Genomic DNA, 12,630 nt, shown 5'->3' on the forward strand with positions numbered 1-12,630 from the left:
ATGCTCTAAGTCACTACCACAGCTGTATCAGTTGCAGCCATTTCCACGGGACACTTTCAGACTCAGTGAAGAGGGGCAGAACTGCAAGGGAACTGCGAAACCCCTGCTTGGCAGTCAAGAAGCTTGAAACATTGTGAATTCTGGCATTTCAAACTGGTTTCTAATGCACAGCATACCATCGTGCAGAAACCTGTGTCAACCCCTGGAGGAGATTAAAATATTTTATAAGAGGTAATCACCATCCAGCAGCAAAACATAATGGCATAGAAATAGTGGATCAACTCGATCAGTCAGGAAAACAAAGTGCCCTTAGTTCACCACTTGCCCCCAACTTTTCAGGTCTTTTCTTCATGACACCCGAAGATGTACTCCCAATTCAAGTTCTATAGCTCGTAGTATCTCACAAGAGGTAAGGAAAGCCAGTTTAACACAAACTAAACGTCACTGGAAAACCCAGACTCCTCCCAGTCTTCATCCCAACTCATATCAAAACTCCAAAGGAAGAACCCGTCTTTCCTCCCGTAAAGCCTTGCACAACAGCTACTCAAGACATCAAATAAACGGCATTTACAATACGTCCTGAGTCCATCAAGCTCACATTGTGCAAGACTTTCCAAACACCTCCTTTAGTCTTAAAGCTATTGCAGCTGGAGATTTCCCTCCATCCTCAGGCCAAGGGGGCTGCTGTGCCTGTGCCTTCTGCCACCTCCCGTGCCGGGCTCGTCCCCACACCTGCCCAGCCCCTGCCCACCTCCCGCCGCACCGCACGTGCTGCCCAGGTATCCGTGTGCAAGGCACCAGAGTCCAGCATTCAGTCTGATGGAGAAATCAGTGCTCCTGGACAGAAGTTTGTGCAAAGGTGCACAGCAAAGGCAAAAGAAAGAGTTTGTAGCATACATTCTCCCCTCCAGACCAAACTACCTGCTCTACGTATGGACGAGAGTAAATTCAGACTTCAGTATCAATGAAACCTGAATCTCAACAGCAGCAGCTGCAGACTGAAGAGATGCGCGGCTTCTCGCCAGTAACACTATTCACCTTGAACATGCAAATGACTCTTCAGCAGAAAAAGACATGTCGTATTTTTTCTGTGTGTCAAAAGCCCATTATTTCCTCCACAGCCCCCATCACCATGAAGTGGTTTTTGCATTATTGTCCATCAATGTCTTCTTACCGTGACAGCAATCACAGATGTTAATTCAAAGTCATTACTTGAGGCCCCAACCAGAATTAAACAGCCATGGCCTTCCCTGTAGGATTTTCTCCCTGCAGTTCACTCCTTTTCCTCAGTGAATCTCTCTCAATTGACACTGTTTTCTTTAGGTAAAGGGGCTGATCACACAAGCCTTGCTAAGAAACTATTCCATACAGAAATACACGGCTTCCAGAGCTCAGCCTTAAATCATCACGCTGCGTCCCATCAGCTCTTCTTTTTGTGAAGCAAACGAGATTCCATTTCCTTTTACAGAGAAGCGAGAAGTGAAACTCTGATCAGTCAGCTGCCAGCAAGGCCTCCCCGGCGCGTTCAGAATGCAATCGGTTTCTGCAGGACAACAAAGCCTCTGTCCCCGCCAGCAACCCGAGAACAACTCTTCAGCAATCCCATTCTCTTCAGTTTATGCGGGTGCTTTCTGAACCCCATCCTGCTGCCACGTTGGATGGTGAGCTAGAGACAAACGGCTTTAAGGCCTAGAAACACTCCAGCTTCCAGGACACATTTTTTCTTCTATGAAACAGTACAGTTATGGTATAGTTATGAGGAAACAGCTGCAGTTACGGTTTAGTCAGCTCTTCTCCTTTGCTTTGCTCCTTGTGTTATTTTTTTATTGGGCAAATAATGAGGACGAACCAGCGAAACCCGGGAGAGCCGTGATCCCTCCCCGGGAGAGGCAGCTCGCGCTGCTCACACGTTACCGGCTGCAGCAGAGACAACCTCAGCGCCCCACGGCGTGTCCCGCACACGTCCCACCCCGCTCGCGCTGACGGGGAACAACCGCCTCACGCCTTGTGTGCAGCGTCTCTTAGATTCACGCAGACGCGTTCCTCAGCTATTTTCTGACTGAACATGCCCAACAGGAATTATTTTCTTCATCTTTTAACATGTTTTCCCCTTGGTACCTTCTTCCAGTTTATCCATTGACAAAGGATGACTCTAGGTTCCTTGGGTTCGTGTCATCAGGATATAAACAGCAACACCTGGTCTTCATTCCGACTGGACATTACTTCATTACCCTGGCTCACAACGTTTGAAGATTCAGAGCTCTGAGCTCTCAGCTCAGTCTCAGTTGTCACACATTACGTATCACTCAAACCTTACAATTACAACATGGATGAACAATTTCTTGACAGAAAATTTGGAGGCCTTTTTAAATGCCCCAAACTGTAGCTGTACACTAGTAGTGGAGGAAGAAAACAGCAGCACCACAAGGCGAATTGATCAGCCCGAGGTCCCACACGGAGTCTGCAGCAGTTCTGACCCTGGAGCCATCTCCTGACCTCCCGCTCAGCGTCCTTCCACTGCTACAATGCCGGGATATTTGAAAGAAACGGGCATTTTTACTGACTTTGTGTTGGTACTGATTTGGGCAAGCCACCTGCAACACCCACTGCAGGGTGGTTAAAAGGACGAGGAGTGTAAAACTCTCAGCTAACAAGAGATGCAGATTTCTTGGTTGGGTGAAGCAACAACAAGCAAAAAACCACATCAGTAAAATAGCCCCTGGAAATCATTATAGGCTATTTCTGGCTAAAGGAGGAAAATAGTTTGGTTAATTGCAATTCCTGATAAGGAATACAAAACAGCCTTAATAAATCATCACTATTTTAATTTTCATGGTTTGTTGCCTCTTAATGTTATCAGTTTGAGGGCTGATAGAATTTTTAATGTACGAAGTTATCAACAAGTCATTTCTTGTTGCAATCACAGATTAAGAACCGGATTCTCAAAGTTGCTGAGCACATGCAACTCGCAATGGAATTCAGGAACTCGAAAGATCCGCCTAATAAGCTATTAACATTATCTGGATTCTAGCGGCTTGATACGCTTCACTTATCAACAGAGCCTGAATTCTTCAGTAACCTCACGATATCTCTGCTGGGTACAAGAGAACCAGACAACCACAAAAGATACCCAGATCAAAACTTTCCTTCTCAGTTTTTAAAGAAATTCCTTATAAAACCTGACTTAGTTTCCCAGGTCTGGCCAAGACTAAGTTCAAGCTAGAGTGCCCTCAGGACAAGCAGAAAAATCCTTCCTGCTGCTCCACCCTTGGCACAGGCGGCGGCTCATTACGATCACGGCGGCAGAACCGTGGCCTGGAGGTCCCGCTGGGAGCTGCCGCCGCACAGCAGCCCGTGACCACGGCAGCGGCAGCACCGCGGGGCGGGGGCGGCCTCATCGCGGAGCGACTCTGGCGCTCAACGCGAGCCGCCCGTCACCACCCCGGCGCAGCACAAGGCAGCCGGGGAAGACCCTCTCCAGGCTGCCGTTTGCAGAGTGTCTGAAGGAAACAAAGTGCACTGGTTTGCATTTTGAATGCTCTCCTGGTGAAAAAACTGTCATATAAAATCATAATCTTAGGGCTTTTTAAAGGCAAATTCTACTTTTATCAGATTTGCACATAAATAGGCCTTTGAAAATAAAAAAGGATTTGAAAAGGAAATACTGTGAATTCAAACAACTATTCTTTCTTCACAAATTATCAATACTTTTGTACTATGACAGGTCCTGCTAGAGACAGCTTTTTAACATGTACAGCATGGGCCCCCTAGAACAATCAGCAGTGCTGCAGGTATCGCACGTTTAACAAATGTGCACGAGGTTGGCAAATGATTTAGAGGGAGATTTTGTGCAGCTGTTACGGTGCCGTGGAGGGCGAGGAACACTCCACAGAGCAACGCTGCTCTCGTAATTGGCTGCCACAAAGGCACATTAATGCAGCCGCCAGATGAAAGTGGGTCAGCTTCCACTTAGGAGCCAGCTCTGAACTGAAGGGACGAACTACACTGAAGAGGAAAAAATGGTGTGGAAGCCATTAGGTACTAGGATAAACGTTTTCTATTTCACGTGGGAAGAAAGAGCTCATCTCTTCTAAATCCTTGAATACAAATGCTGAGCTGCTTTTTCATCTGAGCCTCCAGTCGCCCTTTGTTGGATGCAAATAAGTAACACAGACCAAACCGTACTAACTGAAAAAGAAAACATGGCAACACACAGATTCCCATTGCACTCGGAAGAATTTACATATATTAGTGTTGCCAAAAAAATCCCACATAATGGACTCTGAAACAAGGTCTTAAACAGCGTGAATAGCCTCATCTCCATGATCCTGGTGCTCTCTTATCAAAACAATTATAGGTCAAGGAGGGTGACACAGATTTGCAAAGGAAGAGCATTTTGTGGTGGTAGAACGGTATTCACCAACTTGCACGCTCACAAAGCAGCATTTCCAACTCCTCGTCTCACATTCTAAGCTCTCTTTACCTCTCCTTTCTCTGAGCTCTGTCCTTGCCTCTTCCCATCCACTCCCCTTTCGAGTCTTTGTCTTGCATCTGTGCTTCTCAGCCCTGCTCCCACTCCAGACTCCCTGGCTCTGCTCACACTGCTCTGTGCACGGACTGGCAGGTCCCGAGCACGTGTTTGAGTCTGAAGAAAGAGCCCCAGTGGCCCCAGCAAGCTCACACCTAATCCTGACCCAGCCGCCTCTCCATCTTTGCATCAGGATGTGGAAATCCACCTTCTGCACTGAATACTGCCGATACTGTTCCGTGTACAATAAGGTGTCCTGCGGGATCAGGAGATGTTTCCTGAACACCCACTGTATCTGTACACCATAAACCCCCCACGGCAGCAGGGTGTTTTTCACTTGGGCTCACTCTACTCACTATGCAGAGCTGTGAACAGCACCAGCAAACAGACAACACCCATCTGTCATTTGAGAAGCTGCTCTTGCTTTACTCTGAAAAGACTTTTGGGTGCACCCGTATTTGGACACAGTTTATCCTCAAATAAGCACATTCATCTCCCCCTATTCCTGCTGTCTAGACAGACTACTAGGACATGTTCTCCAAAGCAGGGGCTGGATGGATTGACTCCCTCGAGAGCCCTTCCCAGACTCTAATTGACTTGATTGTTAGGCAATTTTTCCTGATGTCCAACTTACATTTCTTTTTTGCTCAATTTCATCCTATCACTTCCAATTACATCTGACTGAACTGCTCAAAACAATTCTTCTCCTCTCTGTCTCCTGACAACGAGGATGCAGCACACGCATCTCGTATTAGCGCACCTTCACTTTGCAATCTATTGGTGATTCTGAGTACAGAGCTGGCATTTTATGCTCACTTCTTATAGATGTCAAAGATATTTTATTATCTATGGAAGAAAACATAAGGCTGTGGATGCGTGTAGGCGATACAGGGCTGTCCCCCTTTCTTCCATAACGGAGACATGTGGTAATTAGAGTAAGAAAGCCTGAATGCAGCTAAGAGCTTATGCAGAGAGACAGCTTCAGTGACAACACGGCCTTGGAAAGCCTCGCTTCCCTCTGCTCTTACAGTAATGTTCAAAATAATTGGAAAGAGGAAGACAAAAGGAAGAAGCTGAAACATTTCTCAAAGGGAAAATACTGACGGCAAAAGAAAAGCTGTACTTCCCCAAACCACTTACTGGATGGTGCTGTAGCAGAAACAGTGACTTTTCCCCCAGTTTCTCAAAGAACATTGCAAATTCAAAAAACAATGGCTTGCTCCACCCCATCTAGAATCTCAGCTTAAGACATCTGATGACAATAAACTACTGCACAAAATGCTTCCTTGGGTTCAGTACTTTTAAGAAGAACAGGACATTATAATCTCTCTGTATACTAAATCTGACAAAGAAGCCACAGGAGGAAAAGAACAGCTGGAAAACACTTATACATATAAATTGGATTCAGACACCTAAGGAACAAAGGACTCATTTCACAGGTGCAGGGAACCCCGTGCCCGGCACAGCCAGAAGCAGGGGGTCTGGCCTCCGACAGCAGAAATGAACCGCTGGAGCCTCAGCAGCCCATCACCGACCCACCGCCCCGCTACGCCGTTCAGATCTCGCCAGAAAGAACAGTTATATATATGCAACAGTTATATAAATATATTCCACAGACGGACTCACGCCGACAGCCTCTGAGCTGGCGGGATATGAGGTAACCCCAGCTGAAAACCTGACCCACTGGCGGTGGACCCGTCTACTTTCACCCGTGGCCCCCTGCCCATGGGCAGACTGCGTCACAGCTCTTGGCAGGGCTGCTCTGCCCGGTGCCGGCGGGGAAAGCCGCGGCACAGGGTCGGTGTGCCGCGTTTCCAGAGGACGGAATTCCCCAGGGGCACGGAGCTCCCCCAGGAGCGGGGCGCTGGAGGCGGCTCTGCTGGGCCCCTGCCCTGCTCCAGCGGATCCGCAACGCCACCTGCTCTGCCGACACCACGTATCGATACTACTCAACTCTTTTTTCCTCACCTTCTCTAGTTACCCATTATTGTAAGTAATTCCAAATAATAACAACAAAATGAGTTAAATTTAGATTCCAAAGCAAAGGGAGCTATATGTATTTGGAGGAGGCCAATCTGTTAGGTTTGTTGTAGCTTCTCATTGTTAATGAATCCCAACCATATTCCATTTGGGGTATAAAATGTTAAAACAGCCTAGGCAGTTCTCTTAACAGTAGCCGAATCAATACAGAGGCACTTGAATCAGCAATTTCCTGACTGACAGTCCATCCCATAAATGCTGTAATACAGTTTTGAGCAAAGGCCACAGAATGAGCCATTTGATTTACGAGCTGTCACTGGTGACATGGTGAAGGACATTGTCACAGTTACAGAACTAAGCTCAGCACAGCTACCACCGCTTGCTTTCAGTCAGGGGTACAACGTCCTACCTGCCCGAGCTGTTCACAAGCTGTTTGATACTCAGCTCGCTGACAAAGGTCTTTCACACGCTGGTATTTGGGTAGAAAGTTTTCTTCTTGGGCATCTACCTTCTCATTCTCCCTCTTATGCAGCAGTTTACTGGAAAAGAAGAAAAAAAGTTGCATTAATATTAATGCCAAGATATACATACAGTTTGCTGAAAAGGCTCACAGGAGCAGGTTATCTGTCACGTCCACAGCATCACTGGTGGCCACAGCTTAACAGTCCAGTAGAAACTAGCACTTATCATCACCTCCGATAACACACAGCTATTCGTATCATGCCCTCAGGGAGCCAACAAAAGCGTAAGAAACCAAGAGAGTGTGTTTCATGTCTGACTGGCAGGCAGTAACACCCGTCGATACAAGGAGATCGTATCCTCCTCGCTCTACGGGGCTGCACTCAGCACACCTTTCAGGCCCTGTGTTATGTATCGAGGCGGTCACGGGGGAATCGCCAGCAGACGAACACCCAGGGAGGAGGGTTAGCTGTACACCCGGGCAGGAGGGTTAGCTGTACACCCGGGCAGGAGGGTTAGCTGTACACCCGGGCAGGAGGGTTAGCTGTACACCCGGGCAGGAGGGTTAGCTGTACACCCGGGCAGGAGGGTTAGCTGTACACCCGGGCAGGAGGGTTAGCTGTACACCCGGGCAGGAGGGTTAGCTGTACACCCAGGGTACTTGGGGGCAGCAGCAGAAAGAAAAATGGGATTGTGTTTCCGTCTCTCCGTGCAACGAGAGCTCCCTTCCCCTCCCCAGGAGCACGTCTCTGCAGGCAAAGGCCACATGCTCCCTCCCATCACACAATCACTGCCATCACTGCAGCCCCGTCCCTGCTGGCACAGCTAAATGGCTTCAGCTCTGCAGTGGAGCTGCTTTGGCTATTCAGTATACTTCTATTTAAAAGGACTGAGCTTTGTGATTAACGCTTTCCTTACCCTCTTTCCACTAGGAATGAGTCTCTCCACATCTTCATCTTTTTCTTTAAATGGAATCTGGGAGGAAATGAGGAGAGGAAGAAGCAGTTCCCACAAAACCAGTAACCAAGTCATGCCCCAGTTTTCTCTCCCACCCCCAGTTCGGATGAGACATTGCCTCTCCAGTGCAATTCACGAACAAACACTGGATAGGTTTGTTCTCACAGGGACAAAATCTACCCCACATTCACACAGGACAACTGTTTCCATATAAGCATGTTTAAGGCACAGGTGATTAACTGGATTGTCCTTCATCACACAGGATCGCAAGTTAAATCAGGATTTTCTGACTCCCCTTTGGGCTCTTAACCTGCGCTCTGCCCGCACAGTGTCCTGTTCTAAAGCAGCTGCTCCCTTCCCCTCTCCCTCCACCCCAGCACTTGTAAAGCAAATCTCCTGCTTTTACTGCTGATTTGTTCCAGCAAGCACCCAGTCTCGTTCTTTTCCTCAGTCTTTTTCCAATGAATGTATTGATAGAAGTTCTCAAATAATAACTGTGTGATTCTGAGGCCTAGTCTGTCTTTATGTTATAGTGTGATACACAACTGACCCTTTCAACTCAGTCATTCTACAATTTATTCAATAAGAAATGCTTTGCTACAAACGATGCCATAGAGACTTTTAAAATCTATAACCCATATAGCTGAAGACCTTCATATGTAGCCCTCTCACTGTTACACAGATTACATTTAGTATATCCACATGCCCTATATGCCATACAGCTAGTATATGAATCTGACAAAATGAAATAACTGAAGTCAGTCACGTATTGCCAAATGAGTCTTCTGATTTTCCACTGAATGATGTACTCGAATGGACAGTAATTTTATTATATTTTCCTTTAAACTTGCTGCGTGTTGCTGAACACTTGCGCAGTCTGCTGTACAAACACACACGTTTATATGCACATTTCTATTTCTTACCTATTCACTGGTCTCTCTGAATCCAGAAGCTTTAGAATGGATTTACCATCCATGTCAGATGGAATATCCAACCCAGCAATATCTAGAATTGTAGGTGCGAGGTCAATATTCAGCACAATGTGAGGATTCCTGAAAAAAACATATACGAGAACCTGCGTGAAACCTCTGTAATGCCACCGAGCAACTCCTGCTCCTCCACAGAGACCAGGGATCTGAAAGGCTTGTTTTGTGACACCTGCAAAGAAGAAAAGATCCAATTCCTTTACATGAAGGAAACTAAAATGTAAAACACAGGTAAGTTGCAAAACCTCAAGAAGGACTAATGTGAAGATTTAAAATTTCAGCACAGAGCATTTCTGAGAAAGCAAAGTAGCTCATAAGGCAAAGTCAGTTCATTTTTGCAAAAGAGGGTTCCAAAGCCTTTCAAACATGAGAAAGCATTGGAAAAACTCCTTGGGTGTCTCAGAGCATCAGTGTCTGCCAAATATGCTGATGACTTTATTAAAAAGTAGCTTTGGCAGGTAGCACGTGCTTTATCTGTTTCAAAACATGGTACAGAAGGAAGTATCTGAGCTTACCCCATGTTCTGAAGAGAACGCGATGAGAAACACGCCGGCAGCACACGCTCTGCGCACTTAGAGAGCCGTGCGCTGTCAGCGCGCAGCGCGGCTCGTGCTCCGCGGCCACCACAGCTAGCGGGACCGTGTCTGAACTCCATCCGACCTCACCAGCTCCCCAGCAGTGGAGGAAGCTCCCGTCCTCAGATCCCTCGAGCGGCCGCGGCTAAACATGAGCTCGCAGAGCAGAGGATCTGCTTGCACAGCCCAGCGTTCAGCAGCAAACGCCCCAGGTTCTGATCGTGGGACTTGGCTTGGCTACAGGTCTGAAGTGTTTTCAGTTTACATTGGACCTTACAAAGTTATTTCAAGTATGTCTATGACAGTGTTGTTTAATAACTCACAATATTACACACACACATATGGTTTATCAGCTGTGCACTGTCTTTGTATGTCTTAAAAAACCTCAGGGAAGGCACTCAGCTTCTTAGAAGCAGGAATAAAAGGAAGCGAGCATACTGCTACACAGACACTGAACATAAAGAGTCGCTGTGCTATGATTTGCAGGCACAAAGGAAAGATGGGCCAGATGGGCTGCTATACATGTCAGTGCAGAATTCCAGCTCAAAATACAGCGCAGAAAAAAGCTGCTAAATTCACACTAATTAATGAGACACCATTTAGAAATTACTACATTTTTGAGTGAGCGAGCAAGCAAACAGGCACTGACAAGAGCGTGGATGATGAAGTAAATTGACGTACCTAATTTGATTTTAATTACTAATAATTGTGGTGTAGCATATTTGGTAATAGAAATGAGAGCTTAGTAATGACTTTCTACAGTGACTGCTATTAAATCTTCGTTGGTATCAAAAGGGAGTCATGACAATTACTCTGCAGGAAAAACACAAGGTTCATACAAAACATGGATGATTGAAGTCCTACCATTTAAAGAAAATCAGGCTGTAAGGGAAGATCACTTTATTTGATATATTCCCCAAGGTATTTCATCCTGTTCTTCCCATTTGTTGTATTGTGACGGGCTCTGCATTGTTAGACTGTGCTAGGCCGACTCCTCTGAATTTAGTAGAAATACATATTCATATTCAGAAGCCACTTAAAAATAAAACCCAGTGGGAAGGTCCCTCAGCTCTTGTGTGTGTCTGGGTGCAACACCCTCGGACAAGAGCGGACGGGGTGGCCGCTGTTCAGCACCGCAGGAGGCAGGAAAAGCGGCTGGGCGCGGGGTCCCGCCAGCACCGTCCCCGCCGGCCCCGGCACCTGCCGCGGGGCAGGACGGCCTGTTCCCCGGGGAGCCCGGCTCGCTCCGAGTCCTGGGCAAAACCGCCTCAGCTACTGAGGAGACATGTTCAGTCCAGCTGAGGAGCCCCTTCCCTGCTCCCCAGAGAAACAACACTCTAACTGCTGTAAATAAATTAGACACATAGTGCAATACCTACACAAGTTAACGTTTTGGTGCCTACCGATACTGTGAATCAGTCAAGCAGCGCATGGAATGAGATGGTTTCATACCTACTGCTCCCATATTACACACTAGATCTCCTCCTCCATGGTAAAGAAAAAAAATTGTGTGGAAGACTTGGTGTGTGTTAATTATGCTAAAACATGCATGCTGATATAAATAAAAGGCAGCAAATTATGGCACTCTGTCCAAAATCATTACTTGAGTGCAAATATTTGCTATTGAAATAATTGCTTGGAAAGTGTATTTACATAATTTCTTAGCTGATCAAAGCTACCATTTTAATTAACAGTCAGATTCTGCATGCTTGCGTGCATCCAACAAACAGCCCTAACTATGTAATCGCAAAGGATGAACCGAAAAGAATCTTCTGTGGATGATAATACATTAACTATTATGTACATTCTTCTTCATAAACTGAAACAAGTGACTCCACTGAGCGATTCCTGTCCAGCAATAATTAGGTACTGTGGCAGTGAACATTATCTATTTTTTACTTTGAAAACGTCATAGTTAGGTGTATTATTTGCACCGCTCCAAAGGAGGCAAATGAGCTTTCCCAGCGCGGTGGCTTGTGCAGCACACGCGCACCAGCCGAAAGGCAGCGCCACAGAACCCTGACTGCTACACCAGCACGCGGCTTCTGCTACGGCGCAGGCGCTTCTGCCGGGGAGGAGCGGGAGGTCAGGACGGGCAGAGCCTTGTGCCGCCATCTGTCTGCCAGGTCACTATGACCGGAGATAGGATTCTTCTGCTTCTGCTTCTGCACACACACACACACACACACACAATAGCCAAGAACTTACAGGGATCCAGCCTCCACATTTGGACCTCGGACATAGAAAGGAACTCTGATATCAAACTCGTATGGCATGGACTTGCCCTTCACCAGCCCGAACTGCCCAATGTGATACCCGTGGTCTGCTGTGTATATGATATACGTATTGTCCAGTTCACCTGTTTCAACCAACGTATTGTAAATCTGAAAAAAGGCAAAACAAAGAGGAAATTCATTCCAGTTAGTGCTATATGCAGAATACTGGATAAAATTTTCTGTCTGTGTGTAATATACAAACAAATAACAACACTTCAGGATGCCACTAAATTATCACAATGGCCTATGCTGAATAATCCGTATCACAGAACAACTTTACTAACCAAATACTGTGGCTATTACAAGGCAAACCTCTGTTTTCTGTTTTAAGGTAAACACATTAGCACGCCACATTTTCAAAGGTGTCTGGGTTCAGTATTTTGCATGAGAGCTGTCAAGATGGAACTAAACACAGAGTAACAAGATAAAAGTTTCGAGGTGATAAGCAGTTTTGAAGTTTTCCCTCCACCTTTATCTTCTTCCTGCAGCAAACAATTTTAATAAAATGACAGCATTCTGCATCTCAGATTTATTTAAGCAACGCTCGATGATCTTGCCTTCAGACAAACAAGTCCCCATTATGCAGAATGTATGCAAAATCTCTTCCAGATAAATATCACTCAGCCATGCTCTCTCACTAGCCCAAAAACTAACATGGAGAATGAGGAGGAGGTTTAATTCTCCGATTGCTTCTATGGGTTCACAGGAGAATCTGTATGAGATATGTACCAACCTGAGCACCACTCATCAATTTGTGCGTGAGGTTTTCACTTGCACATGTCCAGAGGTGGCCGGGAACCACCAGAGTGTTGCCTCGCACCGACCCGGCACACAGCGGCACACGACACCACTGACTCGTGCTCTTGGTC

The 12,630-nt window shown here is 46.4% G+C and overlaps 1 protein-coding gene across 10 annotated transcripts in view; it reads right to left on the minus strand.

The window, feature by feature from the left end:
- The window catches only part of SULF2 (sulfatase 2), a 96,857-nt gene that overhangs the window by 15,665 nt on the left and 68,562 nt on the right, over window positions 1-12,630 (minus strand). For all 10 annotated transcript variants that reach the window (XM_065031731.1, XM_065031728.1, XM_065031733.1 and 7 more), the window contains 4 exons: window positions 11,694-11,869; window positions 8,848-8,976; window positions 7,886-7,942; window positions 6,918-7,047 (listed from right to left, as the gene is read on the minus strand). In XM_065031731.1, the coding sequence (XP_064887803.1) occupies window positions 6,918-7,047; window positions 7,886-7,942; window positions 8,848-8,976; window positions 11,694-11,869 (492 nt within the window). The remainder of the gene's footprint in view (window positions 1-6,917; window positions 7,048-7,885; window positions 7,943-8,847; window positions 8,977-11,693; window positions 11,870-12,630) is intronic.

This window comes from Columba livia, chromosome 16 (assembly GCF_036013475.1).
Source record: "Columba livia isolate bColLiv1 breed racing homer chromosome 16, bColLiv1.pat.W.v2, whole genome shotgun sequence".
In the NCBI taxonomy this organism is placed as follows: domain Eukaryota; kingdom Metazoa; phylum Chordata; class Aves; order Columbiformes; family Columbidae; genus Columba; species Columba livia.